At 38.4% G+C, this 23,376-nt stretch overlaps 1 protein-coding gene across 20 annotated transcripts in view; it reads left to right on the top strand.

Moving 5' to 3' along the window:
- ARPP21 (cAMP regulated phosphoprotein 21) overlaps nt 1-23,376 on the top strand; it is a 169,665-nt gene that overhangs the window by 74,793 nt on the left and 71,496 nt on the right. For 15 of the 20 annotated variants that reach the window (XM_054595327.1, XM_054595325.1, XM_054595329.1 and 12 more), the window contains 7 exons: nt 45-189; nt 1,658-1,736; nt 2,386-2,445; nt 3,165-3,305; nt 14,776-14,884; nt 16,748-16,849; nt 22,967-23,004. In XM_054595327.1, coding sequence (XP_054451302.1) covers nt 45-189; nt 1,658-1,736; nt 2,386-2,445; nt 3,165-3,305; nt 14,776-14,884; nt 16,748-16,849; nt 22,967-23,004 — 674 coding nt within the window. The remainder of the gene's footprint in view (nt 1-44; nt 190-1,657; nt 1,737-2,385; nt 2,446-3,164; nt 3,306-14,775; nt 14,885-16,747; nt 16,850-22,966; nt 23,005-23,376) is intronic. The other 5 variants (XM_054595336.1, XM_054595341.1, XM_054595340.1 and 2 more) reach the window with 1 other exon arrangement.

The raw sequence follows: 23,376 nt of genomic DNA, 5'->3' as shown, positions 1-23,376 counted from the left end.
ATTATTAAATCTGGCCCTAAATTATTATATTTTTTCCCCAACAGGAATCAATTCATTTACAGCTTTCCAGTTTTCCCAGCCTGCAAGAGGATGATAAATCTAGGAAAGATGACACTGAAAGAGAGAAAGAAAAGGATAAAAACAAAGATAAATCCTCTGAAAAACCCAAGATCAGAATGTTATCAAAAGGTGAATGTAAAAATGTTTCCTTAACTTACTCAGTTTGGACACATGAAGAGTCACAGAATACATTTTAGGTTTTACATGCTGTTCACCTCCCACCAGACTCTGCATTTAACTCTGTGTGTGTGTGTGTGTGTGTGTGTGTGTGTGTGTGTGTGTGTGTGTAAAAGATGTGAACTTGATTTTTTTTCCCGTTCATGGTTCATGGTGTCATTATTTGTGTTGCCAGAAAGGTTACTTTTTAGGATCACATATTTTCTTGGATTTTCATTTGGATCTCCTAGTTTCAAAGATAAGTTTGTATAAGCAGTGAATATAAATCTGCTCTTGTTTCAGCTTTATTAGCCCCATTAATTTGGATTGATGAACAGCAGTGGTAACCAGTTTTACATCTTAATTTTCATGTTTATCCTAAAGGACAGATAGAGGATTAGCAGTTCTCAGTCCCTTTAAGTGATGTCCCCAAAGCACAGATGTGTGCGTCAGTGCCAACAAGATGCACATTTTACCCGGTGCAGATGAACTGGGCCTGTGCGACCCATATGCTGCCACATAATATCTCCCTTAAAACATATAGAGTTCTACCTCAATAAAGTTTTCCCAGAAAGTCATTCCTTCTAAACCTGCAGACCTACAATCTGGACTTCTCAGATTGTTGCTGTATATAGAATTGTACAGAAGTACAAGAAGAACAAGAAAACAAAAGTAAAAACAAAACTAAATTGAAATGAAGAATGCCATGAATAAATGGCTTTGCAGTAGACCTTTTTTTATATAACTGAGAAAGAATAGGGCATTGGATCAGCCAAGGAATGATGCCTGCTTCCAACAGGATACTCTATAACGGCATATCTGCTTAAAATAATTGTCTTCACTGATGAATATCTAAAACCCAAGATGTACACAGAGTAAAGAAGTACAGGCTCCTAAAATGGTTTTAGAAATTCAGCTTTAGCTAGTATCAGAAGATTCTGAAAGACTTGGAAATATTTAGTATCCTCCGGTATTTTGCACTGATTAATATTCATTCTTAGAGCTTTCCTTTTTTGCATTCTGTGTTTTAAGAGTAAGAGGGTTCCATGGAATCTCGCACTCATGAGGCTCTCTCTGTGGGATGAGAGTACCTGCCACGTGGAGGTCATGCCCTTGCTAATTTAAAGCACAGTACAAACATGTGATATTTGACTCCGCCCACCATCCTCTCAGACTGTGCCTACATCCCCTCCCCCCTCCTATGACGGCTGGGTCCTTCCACGCTCAGGATCTATTGGGTGTTCTCAATCCCTGAATCTAATTTTCATTCTGATGATATACTGCCAGATTGCTCGTTTTGAAATACGTGTCTTTCGTACGAATAGCTTCACCTAAAACTTACCTGAGCAGGAGGGAAACGGGAAAGGTTGGGCCAACCTTTTCGACTCCCCCGCCGCCACCACCATCATTCCTGACAACTCCATCATGCTGTTTGTTTCAGACTGCAGCCAAGAGTACACGGATTCGACAGGCATAGACTTGCATGAGTTTCTGATTAACACGTTAAAGAACAATTCCAGGTAATTCTTAAACAAATCTCTTATTTTTACGAGCGTCAAATGGAATATTACCATCAAAGTCATTAATCCAAATACGTCTAAGGAAGTCGTTGTAAAGTACTGACACCTTCTCTGATGTCTCAAACTATCTCTTGTATTTTCTCTTTTCTGTTAACAGTTTGTGTGTGTACTATTGATAGATAGTCTTAATTCCTGGCTGAAAAAATTATAGTTTACAAATTCTGCTTTCCTGGTCCCGAAGAGTTACTGGTTTAAAAGGGAAAATAGAGAAAGAAAATCAGTATCAGATAAACCAGTGATACTTAGTGCAGTTATATAACTATCTATTTGGGCTTTGCTTTGTTCTAGCTTCCAATTAATTTTAAATATACAATTTATTTGATGTGTTTTATGGGCCTAATACTTTGCATATCCTAATTAACATTAAAACTGTAAAAGTTTCAATATTACAAAATACTTAACCAATTAGATGAGAAATAATTTTAAGTAGAATGATATGTATGACAACATATTCCACAGAAGAGTCAGAAACAGGTTCGTAGCCACATACATTAAAACAATCTTGTTCATACATCCAAATAAACTTATCAGATCTTTGGCAATGGAAACTACATAAAAACCTTTTCATTTTCGCATTTATATTTTGCAGAGACAGGATGATACTCTTGAAAATGGAGCAGGAAATTATTGATTTCATTGGTGACAACAAGTATGTTAAATTGCAATGCTGGTTAATTTATGTGGTGGGTCTTAGTTTGGTATTTAGGTTTAATAATTCATTCTGGAAAGATTTAGGGATAGATAAAACATTGATTAGTATGTTTACTGATTTGTGACATGGAGGTTTTATTGGAGTTGGGAGCTATGTGCTAATGGGAATTGTTGCTTGGACCATGTGAACTCCTGCTTGTTAAATTCCTGACAAAGTGGCTATAAACAGGGGGCCCCTGATTAGCATAGAGGAGCTGTAACAAGAAGCGACCCTTTTCATTTATATTATAGTTTTTTAATGGGCTCCAGCTGGCTGCAGTCAGTTATGCCTGCAAATAATTGTGCTCCCGTCAGTGTAAGCCGTGTAATGACACATCTCCGAATAGGCATCTGCAGTCACCTATTATGTCCCATCATTTGTCCTGTGCCTGGCTCCGTTGATAAGGCATCACGGATGAAAATAGAACGCTCCCCAACAGACATTACATTCTCTTTGGTGAGAGAAACGTGCACCACTGAAACAAAGGTATTTATTGTAGCTTAATCGATACATCTATAGAGCAAGGGGAAAATTTGTCTCAAAATGAGCACAGGAATTGATGCCAGAGACGAAGTGGTTTGGATGAAAGAGAAACGGTTCTGTGCGTGTACCTGTCAAATGTACTTCAGGCCAGAAACAGAAATGCTGATTCCACTTTTTTGGGTACTCTCTTTTAGTAATCATTATAAAAAGTTCCCTCAGATGTCATCCTATCAGAGAATGCTTGTCCACCGTGTGGCAGCTTACTTTGGGTTGGATCACAATGTGGATCAAACAGGGAAATCTGTGATCATCAACAAGACCAGCAGCACAAGAATGTAAGCCCCGTCTCAACATTTATTTATCATTTTCTTTTTCTCTTACGGATTCATTTATAAGAGCACAGTATAAAATGCAAAGTATGTGACATTTAAAATGCGCAGTGTGACTTATCTCTTGTTCTTATCAGCAGTAGTGTGGCATTTATCTGTAGAAGATTGTCTGAGGACCAGGAAAGTTTATAAAATTCAGGCAATAAAGTGGATTTATTCTCTGATCTTTCACATAGCTCTTGAAACATATTTATTCTCCTATCAGTAGTCCATGTGATTATAAGAAAATCCACAGAACATTTTATGTCAAAATATAACCCAAGTTAAAAATAACAGACATTTTAAGACAACAACGACATATGTAGGATAATTGTCTTTTTCTGGTTTGTAGACATCTTACTGTGGCTTCTACAGTAGAAACAAAGCACCAAATCAGGAGGCAGGAATCCTGCCTCTAAAAACCCATTTCTTTACTTACTAGCTGTGTGACCTGAAACAAGGCATTTACAACCTGCCATCCCAATTTTTTTCACTTATAAAATGAGAGTTTTGAATTAGATAATGTCTAAGTTCTAGCTCAGAAAGGAGGATCGTTGTTTTTGGTTCTTAAAAAAATTGTTTGTTTCCATCTTAATATCTTTTTATGGTCCCATTGAGTCACCAAAGGCATAAGATGAGTAGTTTTTGCTTTGGAAATTTGGAGCTGTCTCTCTTGAGCCCAGGTATCTATTTGAGTACAGAGCAAGCCACTTTTACAAGCAAAATACATATTAAATGGAAACAAAACTGTCCAAAGTAAAGCATTCTCTTGAAACGTTTGCTCGTTGTTTGCTCGTTGTAATTTTGTTGTTTTACAGCACGCTTGGTAAATTGTGTAAATTGCATAGTTTTTAGGAATGCTATGGCCCTGAAGTGAACTTTCGTGTCAAGCTAAGCAGCGTGGTTAAAACACTTTATTTTCTGCTCATCAGACGTTGGGACACAGATAAGGATGGAAATGAGGCTCTCTCTCTACTCAAGGACCAGTCTGTGTTCAGCGGAGCTAGAGAGAAGGTCATAGTGGGGGTCTGGGACCGAACTGGGCTATTATCTGAGGGACACTGAGCGCTGCAGTTCTCTGGGCCTCAAATAACTTATTCATCTGCAGAGGAGTTTGAAGTGGATCATGTTTAAGAGCCCTTGAAGCCTCAGAATCATTGGGTCTTGTGGTTGTTCCCTACTTTGCTGGCAAAATACATTTTAACGTTTACCAGCTTCCCACTTTATTTGATTGTTGGCACATGTGCTTCCAATTTTGAACAGTAGTAGAAATGAAAATTCACTGTCCTTTAATTCCTTATCTCTTCCCTCTCCATCAAATTATTGCCAGTTATTGCTATTGCCATTGTTTTTAATTCTCCATTCTGGTTTTCCTATGACTTTTCAGATTCCACAAGGCAGGGAGGGACACCCTGATTGCAAAATAGGCAAGCAATTAATTATTTTCTTTTAGTTTGTTTATCTCCTCTTTCTCTATAAGGCCACAACAGAAAAGCCCCTAGTTCAAGTAGGCTGTTAGATACAGTTTCAACTAGAACAGATGATGCATTTATTTTTAATGCACACTGATTTTGCTACCACATGGCCATGAATATTGGTATCCATGTTTGAGGCCTGTTCTCTTATAGGACTGGCTGCTTTCTGGTTGATAATGAATGGAATTTTTGAGTTGATGTTTGCCATACTGTGTTTTCAACCCTTAGTTCCCTCTCTCCTTCCCCCTATATTTCCAGAAATAGGTTCCATTCTCTAGTACTTTTAGATGTTTTCTATTGGAATTCTTCATTAACTATCAGGTTAGGTGTCAAAACCAAACAAGCCACTTGGAAATCTGAGGCAGTTGTATTAGGGTCTGTGCTATTTTGGTATTATAAATGATGTGTATAATGCATTTACTCTCTATAATATTGCTTTTGTCACTTTCAGGATTGAGGCTAAAAACGTGAACAGTGATTTTATAAAAAATATTTAAATGCAATAAATATGAGTCTGTTTTTATATGGGTTTTTCTTCTCTTTGTCTCTCTGGTCTAACTTTTCTCTTGCTTATTATTCTGTGCATTTAGCTAGGAACAGCTCATGTTATTTTATTAGGTAATTTTTTTTCAGCTCCTTCTCTTTTATTCATCCTAGGGAAAGGCTTCATGTTCAGGGTCTATCATTGAGAGACCAGAAACCATCTACTTGTGCTAGTGTCCTCCAAAGGGCCAGCAATAGTCCCCTGCAAAGCCGCATACGCGTCTGAATGTCTTTGCTTCTGTCAGAGCAACTGTTTAACTAGTCTCAGATAATTTTCATGTTAAAAACTTGTCATCTCTTGAATATTTTTTCTTTTGTCTTCCACATCCACCCACTGTCATTGCCTTAAATCCCCTGCTCTGTAAGTACACAGCGAAGAAAGGAAATAGCAAATCCACCCAAGTAGAGTGGTTACAGGTCCCAGATACCATGAAACAATAGTGGCCCGAAGGCAGAGGTTTGGGGCAACACCGTAAGAGTCTGGTGCTCAAGAGCTCAGTGCCCTGATTCCGGAGATGTGTGGGCCTAGGTATTTGCTTGGTGTGATGCGTGGCATTAGTGACTAAAGTACTTTGCTTGCCTGTTCTGGAAGGGATGATCAACTGAGCTGGCTTTTAGGTGAATCACAAAAACCATAAAACATGTTCCAGTACTAAATGAAGCTTCTCTCCAGGTGAAGCAGTTGAGCCCAAGTGACTTTAAGCATCTTGAAGTGGTGGACAATTATTACACTAAGAGGCAGGATCGGGGGCCCTTCCCCTTCTCAGTGGGCAGCAGTCCATCAGAATCACTGCACATCTATTCTGCTTTGTTTCCTGAAGAGACCAAGGTTTAGAGTGGGAATCTTTGTTCTTTGACCCTTAGGCATTTCACTCCCTTCAAGTGATTAATTGCATTTATACCGGAACAGGAAAAAACACCATGCTTTCCTCCCACCTTTGTAATATTTCTTTCCCTTTGGCTGGGAATATGAGTGGCACCATGAATAGACTGAGCAGCATCCTGATATGGATGCTCACTTAACAGTCCTCTGAAAAAGACCATGTACCTCTTGGAAATCCATTAGTGGCTGGTTGGCATCCTGTCGTTCCTAAACGTGATAAATTTACTTTGCACTTTTTGTAGGACTAGCACTGGAAATCACCTGACTTGAAGTCAAAGGTCCAGAAACCTAGCTAAGAATCGCATTACTCTCAAAAAAATTAGTGGAGTTTCATTTACTGAACAGCTTTAATCAATACTCAGCTCAAAGTAAGACTTATTTGTTAACATTGGTCCAACTCCATATCATTTCTCTCCAATATTATATTTTCTCATATTGTTATTCTCACATTCTTCAGAGACCATAAGCTTCTGCAGATGAGAAACGTAAATCATAGGAATATATTGTATTCCTTTCCCCACTTGAAATTATTTATGAGACTTTGAGTGTCAAATGTGTAATTTATCAATTTTAAAAATGAAACATGCATGTGCTTTCTGTAATGTTAGCATTCTTAATGTAACTGTTTTTTAAAGTTTTTCCACGGAGTAATGATACTTTTTAAATTTTTATTTATTTACCTGACAACATTCTGGGTAGATAAACCCAAACCATTTTACAGGAGCAAAAACTGAAATTCACTGAGTCTTGGTCTTTCTTACCTACTCATCTCACAGAAGACCAAGACTGAGACCTGTGTCCTGGTGCTCAACTGTGACTCTTCTCTCCAGGTCAGGAAAACAAGAGCTAATCTTCTGAGAATCAATACTCTGCCGTGATGATAGGAGCAGGAAGAACCCCAAACACTATTCTTTCACCAGTACCCGTTGCTTTCCTTACAACATCCTAATGTACATTTCATTATTTTAAAAAATGAACAGAGAACTCAATTCAACACTGTTTATGCGAAGATGAATATTAGAACTATGACACCAACAAAGCTCCAGCAGAACCCACTGGATTAGAAATTGTCCTGGCATACTCGGAAGTGAGAGACAACTCACGCTCTTAAACCTTGCCAAGCAAAAAGTACTTCTCAGGTGTTTAGTACCAGGTTATCAACAAAGGAAGTATAGACAATTGAACGTGCCCATCTTCTGTTTATAGTTTATTTGAGGAACCAGCATAATTTTGGTCAGGTCTCGTGTGTGTGTGTGTGTGTGTGTGAATACATTGTGTTTTACAGTTTGGGACAATTTAGAGAAAGGTTCATTATGCATATACATAATGTATATAATAAAATAATATATTATTATAAAATAACATAGGCCATGAACAGATATTTAGAAACTTTTCAGAATATGACTATTTTAATTGTCATAATCCAGTGGTTAGATACAAATCACTTTTAAATTATTAAATTTGTTTCCTATTGTGTGTGGGTGTGTGTGCGCACGTGCGCGCACGTGTTTGTGTGTGTGTGTGTGTGTGTGTGTGTGTGTGTACAGTATTGCCCTAAACACACCATTGTTGTAGAGGAAACAGGATTACTGTGGCTTGGTTCTTCTGTCTGCAGCTGTGCTTGCTGTAAGCAGCAGAGTGTCCCTGGAATCCCGAGAGCTTTATGGCTTCTATGTCATGGAAGTTGGCAGTCATTTCAGCACTTGGGCCTGGAGAAAAGTTTTAGGGTTTACTTGTAGGTGAGAGCCTGGTTGTATACAATGAATAGCTGGTCTTCTTGTCTTTTATCAGTCTTAAGATGTCTGTTAGTGGAAAGGTCATTAGCATATTACTATGGCTTTAGAAAAGATCATTGAGGCTTTGAGTAGGTAAAAAAGTTGTGGTTTATTGGTCAAAGGTGTTTGGTTTCCACTCAATTGTGTACTTAAATGCTAGACTGTAATTATTGGTACAAATCTTCAAATAGTAAATTGGAATCTACCAAGAGAAGCAGATACCTACCCAATATATTTTATCCCACAACCAGTCTCCTTCCAGCTTTTCAGCCTTTCAGCCTTTCTGTTTATAGAGTCCACAGCATTCCCCAGGGAACATAGCTCCAACCTTCCTAATCTCTGCTTCCAACCTCCTGGCCTTCAAACTGGAAATATGAAAAAAATAGCATTTCTTTATACATACAAATAGTATCTGTTAATTCTTTATCAATTAATGTACCTCTGGACCTTCTCAGCAAGTAAAAATATTATATTTGCATGTAAGTTTACATGGAGTACTTTCATACATACCATTATTATATATATATAAGCAAAAAGCCTTTAATCTAAGAAACAACAATTATATTCAGCAGTTTTCAAAGAGCACGTTACTTCAAGAAAATTGTTACTTGCTTATTTGGAACTGATGAATCAAACCATTATTTGAATATCATAGATTGGATCTATCCTAGTTAAGGTTAACACTAACATATGAGTAAATGTTGGTTCATTATCCACTGGCGTACTTTTGGGTCTGGGCTACTAAGAAAAACATGAAAGTGGTAAAAATAGCTTACGACATTACTGAGTGCTTTCCTAGTACCTGGTATTGGGCTTCATACTTTACTCACATTACCCGTATCTCATTGCATCCTCCCAAGCCTTTGAAAGTCAGTATGATTACTTTCCATTTTTTACAACAAAGCAAACAACACTTGCATCATAGGGATGTTACGTAACTTGCAGGAAGTCACAGTTAGTAAGCTGCAGGGCTGAAAAGGCACAGTAGCATGTGTTTTGAAAAGCCACATTGCATTAGGCTTGCTTGCCAGCATTTATGTGTGAATGGTTGAAAACTTATTTTCATTATTGAAACCATTGCTATGTGAAGTTTAGAATGCTAGTTCATGTCCCTTCTATGTACAGTAGTTGGGTTATATGCTGAAACTCATGTTTTTTGGGGAATGGAGCTTTGAGTCATTGGATATATTAATGCTGTGACCATTCAATGTTTATATAATATTGAAATGAAGGAGTGGAGAGCTTAAAGAAAAAGAAAGTGTCAGTAGCCCTCTTCTTTTTAAATGCTTCGGTTGTGGAAATTCTCAATTTATAGGCAAACTTGCAGAAATATGTCTGTTTTGTTAAGCCAAGTAGATCCATCTGGTGTTGCATGCCTCCTTGGTATTGTTGCTCATACTGGGCTCAACACAGTTCAGAAATGGCCAGGCTCACAAACAGATAATATGTTATTCCAGGTCTTAATTACATGTGATTTCTTTCTCTTTATCAAATTACATATTTTCTCCTTTTTTCCTTAACCCTCTTATCTTTTTCTGTGTCACTATAATTTAGATCGGATAGTATCACTTAGTTATATTATCATTAGTAAATGCATGTTTCTATGCATATAGATCAAGAAAGACATAGCAATAAAGAGGGTGATTTTTGTGTGTTTGTTTATTTGATTACATATATTGGAAAGTCTTAATGTGATAAGCCAAGACCAGAAGCAGGGACCATAATTAATCCTGGTATATTTTAAAGTAGCAGTGCAGCAGAAAGACTAAGAATTGGGTGACAAAATAAAACTGCTAGATGTTCATTTTAGCTGACTATAAGATAATATAGGCCATGAAAGGAAATTGAGAAACTACTGAGAATATAAGACTATTTTAATTGCGCATAATCCAGTGATTAGATACAAACCATTTTCAAATTGTTGAATTTGTTTCCTATTTTTCCAAACTAATAGTTTTTATTAATTTGTTGTTATAAAATACTACATGTTTATTACAATAATCAAAAATATATCAAAGATTAGCAGTAAAACTTGTCCATTATCGCAGCTTCCAGAGACAGCTTCTGTTATTATTATTACATATTATAATTTCAACAAATATGATCACGTTATCTATTCTTTTATAAATTGCTCTTCTATGTTAGTAAATAGTATTGAATTTCAATTTATAAATCTGCATATTATACATGGAGCTATTTTAAGTTACTTAACCAATCCACCATAGGTTTCCCTTGTTTTGCTGTCTTGATCAATGGAACTGTGTATTAATTCATTACTATTTCCTGTGGTTTCATTCTTAGACGTAGAATCACTTTCGCAAGGTGAGCTGACACTTTTCCAGGTTCTCAATGCCTACAGCCAGTGTGCGAGAGCAGTGGTACCAAACTAAGACAAGTCTTACAGACCCCAGTGGTCTTTGATTATTCTGCTTAATTTTGCTCATGAAGCCTTATCTTAAAGAAGGTTCAAGGTGGTTCCTATTCCAGTTTGCATGTCCCTTTTTATATATACAGTACACAATAAAAACGAAGCATAAAATGAATTTTTGAAAGATGCCGAGAATTGAGAACATATGTTTGAAAGATGCTAATAAAGGAAGCTTGATAGCACTGACTGTATTGGATTTATAAGGTATAGCCTTACTTAAAAGAGAATAAAATTGTATAAAATTACAAAATAATAGTGGAAAGAAGAAAAGCAGTTGCAAATACTTTAATTCACAGTTTTAAAGTATTAAGGGACCAATGCCACTTAGATTCCTCTAATATGTTTGGCTTTAAATATTTTTGATAAATGTCTTACACTACCCAGATATTTTTTTTCCTGTTGTGCACAGGATAAAATATTTTAAATATGTATGCATACTGATTACCACCTTTCAGTTATTCAATATGAAATTCAAAGGCTTGGTATACCTCCATATTTAGAATTGAATTCTTCATTAGTGTGTATGTGAGGGAAGGGGCTGGAGGAGGACCAGCCTGTTTGGAAGTAATAAATTTGGTCTCCAGAAACTGGCAGTGAGAATAAACCACTGCAAATACTTTTAGAGCAAAAAGATTTAAAAAAATAATTATAAAAATTGCTTATGTATTTTAAGCTGAAAGAGAAAAACATCTAACTAAAATTGGAATTGATTGACTAGAAGAGTTTAACTGTCTTGCACAATGCTTCACTCAGCCACCCCACACCTCAATTCAGTAGCTGTCTACTGAGGAACAATGAGGAGTTAATTCTCACCTGCGAAAGGTTTGGTCGGGGACACCAGCGCTGTTCACCGCACCTGGACAAGGAGTGTCACAGTGCTACAAACTGTGGGGGGGAAAGCTTGTTTTACCTTAGAAGAGAAAACTATTTTTTTCATCAAGAAGAAAAATTCATTTTCTCTGCCTTTTGATGATGATATAGAGAAAGCTAAAAATAATACCTCATGGACTAATATCCACTGGAAATAAGAAATTTAGGCACCTGTGATGCATGGCTATGAGATAAGTAGTAAATTCTCATTATCGTTAACTTAATAAAGACAATTACATTTTGCAGCCTTGCGGAGTTTTCCTTAGTTTCATCCTTATATTGATACGTTAAAAACAATTTATTCTCATTTTTAAAAAAAGATTCATAGCATATTACTTTGGTTCCACTCATTTTATGCCTAAGAAATAATACTGCTGTGATGTTAAGTTAGTGATAAAAAAAAAAGGTGTTTAAATTGTATAATATAATAGTGCATTACCAGCAATTTTTCTTTTAATCACATGCAATACTTCAGCTATATACTATGGTTTCCATGAGTTTCAACTGCAAATTGCTCTTTAGCTTTAGAGTCATGAATAATTCTCTCTAAAAACTAACCTGGAGAGATCTTAGAAGGTTTATTCCTGTTAGGCATATGTCAAATGGTTACTTTATGATCACTGAAAGAATTTTTGGAATAATCATGAAAAGGATTAATAATTTGGACCATTAGGTTCCACTGTTTGAAAAAATTTAAGTAAGATATTTGAAAAGCAGTTATGGAGAATGCACTTTGTATAATTTATATCAGAGTAAGAAATATTCTTGCTCTAACTATTATTTACATTATTGATTAGCACAAGTTCCTTTGACTACCCTTTGCTTATGTGATAGAGGCTTTTACGTAAATAAGTCCTGATAAGAAAAACAAATAAACTAGCATTATAAAAGAATGCAAATGAAATTTCAAAAATCATGTTTTAGTAGCTCTCTCATAGTTATAACACTTTAAACAGGAATTCCAAAACTAAAAAAGGTAAGATTCTTATTTCTACCTCTCTCCCCAAAATACTCTCAAATTTTAGAAACTTTAATAACATGATTATTTTGGGTCCACTTAAAGCAAAACATAGATTTGACTTTTAAAGATCTCCCTAATGTTATAAATTTGAACTTATGCCCCTACTAACCAAACTCCTGTTTTGTTTTATAATTTTAAAATGTATGACTGCCTATCTTATTCAGTGACCCTTTGATCCTTCCTTTAATTACTTAATTTATATACAGCTGTACTAAATGTTTATTCATTCACACATTGATTCATTTATTTAACCAAATCCTTCCCATATGCCAGGCACAGTTCTAGGCACTGAGAGTTATATATTTAAAAAAGAAGGTTCTTACCAAAATGGAACTTACATTCCAAATGTGGTTAGTGTGCTGAAGCCTCTCTCTCTGTTTTCCATCTTAAAGAAGAGTTTGTTTTAAAGCAAATTCACCTTATGCTCGTGAATTCTCATTCCATTTTATTTCTGAAAGAACAGTTACAGACTGTTAACAAGAGATACAAGAAATGCATCTATAAATTTAGCAGCAAGAAAAGCATTTCATTTACTAGAGTTTATCAGACTACAGAGCTTGGGGATATTAGGAGAGACTTAATTGGCATTGGTACAATCAGCATTTGTATTTAAGTTAATGTCCTAATTTCACTGGCTACATAAAAAAATATATATAACATCTAAGTATTGATTAAAGATGTTGAGATGCTCAAAAAATTCCAGGAGAATTGTTACCATTTACAGTGATCTTCAACTGTTCATGCTAATATTAGAAGACTTTACAGTATGATAAGTAACTGAAGTGGGTTGTGACTTTGCTACCCCAAATATGTTTAATTTCTCTACTGTAAGTGGTTTCCTTTCTATAAAGTTCAAGTTTCCTTTGCTCCCTTAGTGCTTTGATTAAAATGTCATAGTTGCCCTTCCAGATCATTTGTTATATTTTATTACATTTTTAATTTTGGTGGAAAACATTTACACTGATAGTTAAGATGATGTGATGCAGGGTTTTTGTTTTTTTATAGTGAGGTTCGAGGGGCTCTGGCCCACTGTATACTGAATCAGCAGGGAGAGCCTGACTCATGTGTGTACAACGATGTAAATAGACTGTTATCTCTAGCTTAGTGGACATTTCGATAAACTTGGAGCCAAAATGATCACTGAGAGATGTTTATTTATCTGTAAAAGAGGCAAAATATATTTCTTCCGCTTACATCACAGTTTTATTTTAAGGCTTGAATAAGATAATGGTATCATTTTATAAATATTATACAAAGTTCTAGAAACTATAACTTGTATTATTCCGATTTTGTTAGTGTCCGTTCATCACTATTATTGTAATTTATGTATCTGTATTTAAGGAAAGGATGCACCCCACCAATGTTTGAATTATACACTTAAACTAATCCATTGTTTTCCAAGTGCTATTTACTTATTTTTAGATCTATAAGGAAACAATGGCATTGCCTTAATCACCAGTCACCATAGTAAACAACAGGTACTTTGAAGTGGCTTCCCAATGACTGAATGTGTAATGAACCCAGTAGGGGCAGAAAACCCACAGAGCTTCAGAAGTAATGCATCAGATATGGCAGACACTTTAGTGACCGGCAAAACTAACTGCTACAAAGCCCAGGACAAATATTTCAGAGCTTCCTCTGGGCATGAACCAAAGCCCAAGCCGTCCATTAAGTTCTCTGAAGTGCAGGGTGATTGTGGGAAATTAACAAGGAAGTGGAGCCCTTTTCCTGTAATAATACAAAATAATTAAAAGGAACTAAAAAAATTGATTGACTGATCAATAGTGTGTAACTGCTTGGAGCCTTTTCCCCATGCTAATCAGTCATGACGTTGTTTAAACTAAACATTTCCAATTTCTCCAATTACCGAACTGATTTCCAAGACTTGGTCACAGATGTCAGAGCCTCCTGGAGCCACATTCCAGGGCAGCTGTCACTGGAGAAAGATGGCAATAATTTATACGCGATCCTCTCCCTGTAGGTTAAGAGGCTTCTGAAAAAGGAGGTTATGCGGGGAGATGTTCTCTCCTAGTGTCCCAGCGTTTGTGAATTAATGTATTACTCCCAAGTTCTAACCATGTATATCTGTTCTAGTATATGGGCGGGGACTTGATTAAATTCAAGAGTAATGGAGGTCCAGATAACGATACAAACATCTATAGACTATATATGTACAGGCCTTTAAAATATCTTTTTAGCTTCAGCCATTGTGAGCAGCATGCAGCAAACAGGACACCGAATTCAAACCAACCAAAGGTATTCTACCACCACCTGTGAAGCAACCTGTTACCTACCTGTATATTGCCAGCAATTCTAGTATCAAAACCACATGTGAACATTTTCTTTAAAGTTGAATGCCACTGTGGGGGAAAAACAGCACTAAGAAATAACTTGAAACAGGGGAGAAAACTTTTTTATTGATATGTTTTACTTTGCTGGCAGACCAGAGCAAAGGTTTTGTGAACATTTAAAAGATGAAAAAGGTGAAGAATCCCAGAAGCGGTTTATCTTGAAGCGAGATAACTCTAGTATTGATAAAGAAGACAACCAGGTTGGTTCTCAAGTTTGAGAGTGGCTGACGTTGTTTTTGAAGGTGGGCTGACTGATGTTCTTGTTGTTCTTCTGTTGCCCCTTTCTCCCTCTCCCCACTCTCCCCTGCCTCTGATACTACCGTCCTCTCTCCAGCCTCCTTGCCCGCCTTGCCTCCCCCTTTGGCATTCAATGGGAAGCCAAAAACCCACGTCCTTGTTGCTTTAGCGATGGCTCTGTATTGGGCTGCATGGGTGGTGCTTGGCGCAGTTCCTGCTGCATGTGTTGGCGGGTTGGGGTGCCGCAGGCTGCGAGCTGTCGGGAAAAGCTTTGTCAGTCGCATTTCCAGATGTCTGTGTAACTATGGCAGTCGTTCCACTCCCTACAGCGTTGTCCTTCAGTTGTGCACAAATTGAGCTGGATTATCAAAATGGACCGATGATCACCTGGTGTAGCTGTAAAGAACAAACCTTGTTATGGTGAGGACAGGTGGATTTTGCAACTATCCTACAATAATAAGTCTTCACACGAAAGAATCAAGTTCATGTTTTAGTCTCCCCGCCCTCCTCCTTCCCATGTTTTATTGTGCGTGTAAATTGTCTGCTTGTTTTGCATGAACTGTAGCACAACTCTCTTCTTTCTGTGTATTTCGCTTGTGATAAAACATTGTGTTGTTGTAGAGTAGCCTGACTCATGGTACCTCAATAAGGGTAGAGATATCTTACTAAATTTCTTCTCCACGTGGGGATGTGGGATCCAGGTCTGTTAGGAAGAAAACTGAGTAAATGGCAAGAAAACAAGTTTTGCATGAGAATAAGAACAGTAGAAAGTCACAAAGTGCCGTGACACTCTGTGTCTCTGACAATCAAAATAGATTTTTTGGAAGATGACTTTGCTTTAAAATTCTTAAGGGCAAGATAATAAGCATCTCACTCAAGTTGTTATTTTAATTACTCTCAATGAGTCACTGAAAGGCAGTATGTGCATCTGTGACACACTTAAAAAAAAAAAAAAGACCTGTTCATCATTTGTATCTCATTTCCTCCCACCACCACTGAGCTCCACCGTGGCTCGCGCAGACTCTGGAACGTGCCGGCGTCGTGCACTTAGTGGGTGTCTGTTGAATGGATGGATGAACATGGCTAGGGCAGAGCATTTCGTGAGGAGTGGCCGGAGGAAGTTGGGAGGGTAGCGGAGAAGCAGGACGTGGTTCAGATGAAAGGATGAAGAAGAGCAGTCCTCATGCTGGTTTCTTTGAATTGTTACCTTCCATTTCTTGATATTGACTCTGATCAACAAACACCTTTCAAATTTAATTCAAATGCCAGATGCAATGTCATTGAGCGAATAAAAAGATGAGGATATAGAGCCATAGTGTCCACATCTTCCTTCCCACTCATCATTTCTTGACTCCACTGCTATGTTTCTGGAGACCCCAAGTTTTCTAAGCAGTTTCATCCCGGAGCCACCACCTTGATGTAGCCACCACTTCTTTTTTTTAACCAACATCCTGCCTCCTTCTGAGAAATCAAAATCATACAGGTTAGCAAAGGAGACAGAGTCCCTCGCTGGTGAACTAACACAGAGCTGAACTGGCTGAACACCTGAGGCACATCCAGGTACTTCCATTCCAGAAACACCCATGCGACTTTGCATCCAGCGAGGAGGCAACCAGGAGCAGCAGCCATGTCCTGGCATTGCATGTCATGCGCACTCAGCACACACGTACCCCCCACCACGGCTTCCTCAGGGACCAGAGGGAGTGAGACTTTTCATGCCCCATTTGTTTAAGTGAACATTTATCACCCTTAGCTGACAGTTGCTTAACCGCAGACTTCTAACAGTGCAACTTGGATAACCCTCCTGATTTCTTTTTTCTGTTCAGCAAAACAGAATGCATCCATTTAGAGATGACAGACGAAGTAAATCAATTGAAGAGAGAGAAGAGGAATATCAGAGAGTGAGGGAGAGAATATTTGCACACGATGTGAGTAGTTGTTTTAATTGCCTCTTTAGTGCGGTCCTTCCGTCAGCAGTAAGGCAGCCTCGTTCCCCAGACAGTGAGCTGGCAGGGACCAAGGGAGCCAGAGCCAGGGAACAAATGGAACTGCAGCAAACCAGAGGTGTTTCTGGAAGAGGCCCCAGTTCAGGGAAGTGATGGAAAGGTAGCCAGGGGTTTGCGTGTGTTCTAGGATGTGACCTGAGTGGGAACTGAGGTACAATTTGGGTCAGTTAAATAGACCATAAGTACAGAGACAGGTTGCCAGATTTGAAGAAATGCCTTCACGTCCATATTAGCCAGCAGAGAGCACACTGTTGTCTTTTCCATATCAACATTGCGCAGTGCAATTACAAAACAGAAAGAAGAGTCTACCAATGACACACACAGAATCTTCTGCATTCTTAGCAAGTGTGAGCCTTTTATTATGTCGGTGTTAAATAACAGTACACATTTCCCCCTCAATTTCAGATCAAATTAGTGTTGGAAACAATTCTCAAGAGAATAGTGATAAAATAAGCTAATTTTGTTTTTGTTCAAATCCCTGCAAATAAGACGTGGTAGGGATTTTTTTTTTTTTTTTTTTGTATCCTGTTACCCACAGTGATCAAAATAAAATGCTATTAAATTACATAAAAAATCAACAAGCAAAAAAAAAAAAAAAGGCTGGACTTAAATGGAAGAAAACGAAAAGGGCAAGTGATTGCCTTCGCTGTTCTATTTCATGAGATCATTTTTGGCGGCCTCCTAAAAGGCTGGGCTCTTCCTTCTGCAGAAGTAGAGATGTGAGTTCCTTTGCACAGTCTATGGCCGGCACTGCCAGATCTACCAGGTCACGTGGGGCTTCTCACCTCTTGCCAGGATTTGCTCCTGAGGCTAGTGCAGAGCCAGCTCATGAGCTAGACTTCACTGCTTGGTGGGGAGTAGGACTGCTGCCCTCAGAGGCTTCACGTGCAAGCCAGCTTCCCCCATCCTGCAGTGGGTGCTGGATCCCTTAAGACAAGGCTGCAGAGGAAGCAGCCGTCTGCACTGTCTTCCCCTTTGCACAGCCTTCTGGTATCTCTCCAGATCCTCTCTGCCTTCCTTGGATACGTTAAAATCAAGTGCTGATGATTGACTAATCTGGCTCAGAGCTCTGAAATGAAGAGAGTGGGAGAGAGGAAGATGAAGGCAGCCACAGTTGGATGAGGTTCGGTACAATTCTGGAAGATTCTCTGCCTGTGTGGACTACTTAGATTGTTGTCATGGTCAGACTTATTGCTGGTGCAGCCTGACACCTGGAAGGCCTTCAGGTGTGTTTGCTGGATACCAGAACGAAGGAATGAGAGGATCTCTGCTAGTTGTGGTAGCGTAAGGATGCCCCCTGTGGACTGCACGCTGCATGTTCTTGTCCGGCGACCTTCATGAAGAGAAACTTCTCTGAAGGCCAGTTCATTTTTTATTCTCTCTCTCTCCCCACCCCTCTCTTTCTCTCTCTCACACACACACTCTCACTCATACACACACACACACACACACACGTTTCCCCTCTTTACTTTGGGTTTGGCAAGCCATACAATTTATGAACGAGTTGTTATATTCAAAAGCAAATACCAATCACCTAGATAATGTACAAACAACATTATGCTTTTTTTCTCCACAAAGTTGTGCCAGATTGCCAACCACTCAGAGCTCAGGGACAGAAAGTCACATTGCTGATGCCTGCCTGTGGGGAGGGTGGCCCTGAGGCTGCTGTCCTTCACTGTAGCTTCCCGCGTCTGCAGAGAGGTCATTACCGGGACCGGGGTCCACATGACTTCCCCACAACCCTGTTAAGGAGATTACCAGGAAGGGACCGGAGTCCCAGGGTAAAGATTGGAGGCAGTTGTTGCTGTTTAGAGCCTCTAGGGCCACATGCTATGTTAAGATTTTTTTTTTAAAAGTGAAAGCAAACTTAAATGTGAGAAAGCATCAATGCCAAGCTATTGCTGCAGCTAGCCTGGTCCATGAAAGCATTTGACAGCTTTCTTCAAAAGGCCGTGGCCCTTTTCTCTGCGGAAGCAGAGGCGTGAGCTCCTTTGCTAGGTTCTCCGGTGGCCCACATTTCCATTTCTGGCTTTACTGATCCAAGCTTGTTTCTGACGTGACTTACCACCCAGTCCCTTGGGGCATGGGGATTTCAGTAGGCATCCACACTCCCAGAGGACACTCACAGAAGGGCCTCAAAGATTCAGTAAAATCCCAGACATCATCTACAAAATATTATGTTCATGAGCAGATGTGAATTTTTCTACAGAAAAGGTCTCTGGTGTTTTTTTTTTTTTTCTTATAACTTTTCATTATCTTGAAAGGCTAAGCGGCGCCTTTCCAGAGGGAGGAAAAAATGCACAGTGTCTCCCTCCCTCGCCCGATAGCTCCAGAGAGGCGACGGAGGGATACTGCCTGTGTTCCCTATTCTAGTTATTTACTGATGCATCAAAATAATCCCCAAATTTGTCAGCTTAAAACAAAACAAAACAATACTGCTTTGCTCACAGTTTCCAAGGGTCGGGAATCTGGGTGTGGCTCAGCCAAGAGATTCTGGCTCAAGGTCTTTTAAGAGGTCCTGTCTAGCAGTCCGTTGGAGCCTCAGTTTCTGAAGCTCAGCAAGACGGTGAGGTTATCTGTTTCCAAACTCACTCGCGTATGGGAAGGCGCCAGCTCCTTGCTGGTATAGGCTGCAGATCAGAGTTCTTACCACGTGGGCCTCTCCATCGGCTGGTGAGCGTCTGTAAGACATGGCAACAAGCTTCCCTCTGTGCAAGTGATCCAAGAGAGGAAGACAGAGGGCCCGCGATGGAAGACACAGTCTTTTATAACCTAATCCTAGAAGCGGCATGCCTTCCCTTCTGTTGTATTCTGTAGGATATGCACTCCGGCCCTGGTGCAATGTGAGAGGGATACTTTACAGGAAGTGAAAACCACGAGGTGGGGATCGGTGGGGTCACCATGAGTTAAGCAGGATATCACTGTGCCTTCCTCTGTTAACACAAACTCAAGGACATAACAGCAGCATGAACTTTCTTAAATACATATAACAGCAGATCCTCCTATTACTTATACAGACAGGACCATTTAGCGAACCTTCATCTGCACTGTTCTAGATTCCCATGTAACCATTGCTACTGCCCAGACTGTTGAGATCCACGAGATAATTAAACTTGATGAAGTCAATTGTAAAACAAATGCAAAGAATCCAGCATAAGGAAACTATGTTACAGATATCTAATCTTTTTCTTAGCTGGTCTTTAATTTAGTGTTTTCATAATTGAAAATGAGATGATAAAGCCAGTTTTCCTTGCTAATTATTAAGTAGTAATCATTCAAATAGTTTGAAATATTTATATACTTATGCAGCATTTTTTTTTTCTACTTGAGGTTACAATAGGAAATAATAGAGAAGTACTTCTTGGTATTTACACTTTAGCAAAATTCAAATTTATTTTAAAATTTGATGTGTTCTTGACAGTTTACAAATGAAACGTATCTTGATGGCTAAGGTGTTTGTGTGTGTGCTTTTGTACGTAGGTGCACAATCAAAATATGCTGGTTACTTTGGGTTTCCTAGAAAACAATTTTCAAATTTAATTTGAGAATTTTGGTATCTTGAGATAAGACAAATTTATTCATTATTTGAGAACTAAATTATTGTAAGTCAGAGCACACAAAAATTTAGTTCTCAAAGAATAAATAAATATAGTTTGGGAATCAGAAGTATTTGAAATACAACTTTTGTTTGCTTCCGCTTGTTTTATGATTGATCCTATGCAACTGTTGCTAGTTTGAGGAAGGTTAAGTTGATAAAGCAATGTTTGTAAAGAGGCTATGTTTTGCCTGGAAGATAATTTCTGAAGAATATTTATGTGTAAACAGGGACTCAGGGAGGAGCTCATCCAGGTGTTTTTTTTGTTTTATTTTGTTTTTGAATGTACTCAGGTTCCTCCTCAGTGAGAACTGATAAGGGCACGTGGTGCCTGCCGCCTGGATTGGGGGTAGGACGTGGGAGAGAATTCGGCAACCCATTAGGCAAAATCATCTCCTTAAAAAAAAAATGAGCCCTTTATATCTGAGAGTGCGTGACAACTTTGAATGCTGCATTAATTCCTGTGACAATTTTATCTTTTTCTGCTATTAAAATGTGCAAGTTATTAATACTACTTATTTTTAACGTTTATAATCATCCATTACTGAATCACGGCCTATAACCATTTTTCTCTTATTTATAAAAATGTGGTGGAGGGATGATGAGATGATTTTTTTATGCCCTTCCCACAAAAATCAGACAAAAAGCCCTGAGGTATGTTTTGGGGAAAGTTATTTTTGACCTATGGGTGCTGTAATTTTTTTTAACCCAAAGAGTTTGGGCTGCTTAAGTATTCCTAGAATGCTATTAGATTCACGAGTGTGAAGAGGTCAGAATGTCTTTGATCAGCTCCTTCAGATCAGTGGTTGAGTCTCAGTAATTCCAAAACCCAGCCAGAACATTCTAAATGTAACTGACCTCTTTGCAATGACAAGAGCTGAGAGGCACTAAAGAACTGAACTCATAGTGTATCTCTGAGATAATATCACTTCCTTTCACTTACTATGTCTTGACTCAACCGAGAAGCAAATCCAAACTAAAGGAAATAGACAGTAAGACATTTTTGTACTGTAAACTGACCTTCATAGGAATAACATGGGTGGCATATCTTTTGTATTTGCTTCCCTTTATAAAATTCAATGTCAAATAAAAAAGATTTTCTGGAAAGCTTTTTTTTTGTAATTGAGTAAAGTTTTGGCTTTTTGTTAAATAAAGTTTTGGCACACTATACTTGCTGTTGAGGATGCCTATTAAAGGCACAGAGGTTAAAATAGGAGTGGTTCTTAGAGACACCCTCACTGAAATGCTCAGACCACTGAGAAAAATGTTATGCCCAAATTTAGCCTTCAGGCTTAGTGGAAGGAAATGATTCCTCCAGTAACAAGGAAGGAGAAACCAATATCCTGCTTGCCTCAGTGAGCAGTGGTTACATTAACGGCATCTTTGAATTCAAGAACTTGATATTGAAAGGTCATTATTATTTCGTTAGTTTTATTTTATCTTAAAATGGACCTGTTAAGTCTGTGTTTATTCCTTTTGCAGGTCACTTATTCATCATTTAGGAACTCTGCACTATAATATGGTGTATAAATTTATGTTTAGAAGCAGTACTTTGAAAATGGTTTTATGTGCATTCCTCAATACAGTCACTGTATGATAGGACCATTGCACCACATTTTGTTCGGGCTTCCGTTCTTCTGTTTGCTAAAATTTAATTTGATCTGCCCTTCTCCCTCATGTAATGATAATGAAATTTTATCTTCCCTGTGTTGTGTATAAATACAGGAAAGTAGAGAAATGAATACTAGGGGGATGAAAACTAAGAAGAAAGTAATTTGGTTTTCTCTGTGAAAAACTAAGAAATCTTAGATGGAGTGTGACTTTTTATTATTTTTTTAAAAATTAGCTTCATTTTGTTTTCACCTGTCTTCTGCACCCCCCACCCCAACCCCACCTTAGGAATGATGGATGGCATCTCTTCATTTTGGAGAGTCTTGCCATCCATCTGTTTCTTTTGGGAGAGTCTGTCATTGCCCGGTAATAAATGCAGGACTGTGACATTGTGCTCCCCCGTCCCCGGCGGGGGTCGTGCCAGGCTCGCACGCGCTGCCTTGCTTTGAACCTGACTTTTGGGCTCTTGGTGGCAGCATCTCCGCAGCCCCAGAGGAAAGTGCTAGCTCGGGACCTGAGCGCCCCACGTTTCTCCCGCAGTTTCATTCACGTCTCTCTTCTCCTGACCTTGATGCCGAACGGGCTCAATCTCTTTGAATCCTGGAGGTGCTCTGATGGAAAAGTACTGTGCGCTGCATGATGAGAATGGTTTCCATCCTACCTCTAACCTAGTTTTTCCCTTTTTTATTTCCATTTTTTCTAAAAATGGTACCTATTTTTCTTAATCTTTTTTTCCCTTGGAGGGGAAAAGTAGTTTTAAAATCAGGCAAGGATTTGGGAATCCCTCAACATATCCAGAACGTCTGATACAATGCCTTTCTTTTATTTTTCAGTCAGTTTGCTCCCAGGAAAGCCTTTTTGTGGAAAACAGGTAAAATGAAATTTGCTTTTTCATGTCTTTAGAGGAACAAAGTGTGTCATGTGTGTCCTGTACATTCATAGATATATATATTCCATATATAAGTGCATGCTTGAATATATGTATAAGTAAATACATATATTTGTGTGTACACACCTATATATGCACACATATGTTATTTAGCATGTCTAATAATTATTTGATTGAGGGAAAAACTTCTCTCAGTTACTTCCAAACATGAGTATAAATGTTTCCCCTCTTTAAAGTCTCAACTTCTGGTTCTTCCAATAGTTGTTAATTCCTGTTACGTTCATCAGGCATTAAAAGTGTACAAATTGAGACCACACAGGAACTTGCAGTTTCATTGGCTTATTGAATAGGCTG

The sequence above is a fragment of the Pteronotus mesoamericanus genome, unplaced genomic scaffold, assembly GCF_021234165.1.
Source record: "Pteronotus mesoamericanus isolate MK-2021 breed Mesoamerican mustached bat unplaced genomic scaffold, CSHL_Meso_final scaffold_54, whole genome shotgun sequence".
Taxonomy (NCBI): domain Eukaryota; kingdom Metazoa; phylum Chordata; class Mammalia; order Chiroptera; family Mormoopidae; genus Pteronotus; species Pteronotus mesoamericanus.
Note: the sequence above shows the minus strand (reverse complement) of the source record. Positions and strands in the feature narration are given on the sequence as shown.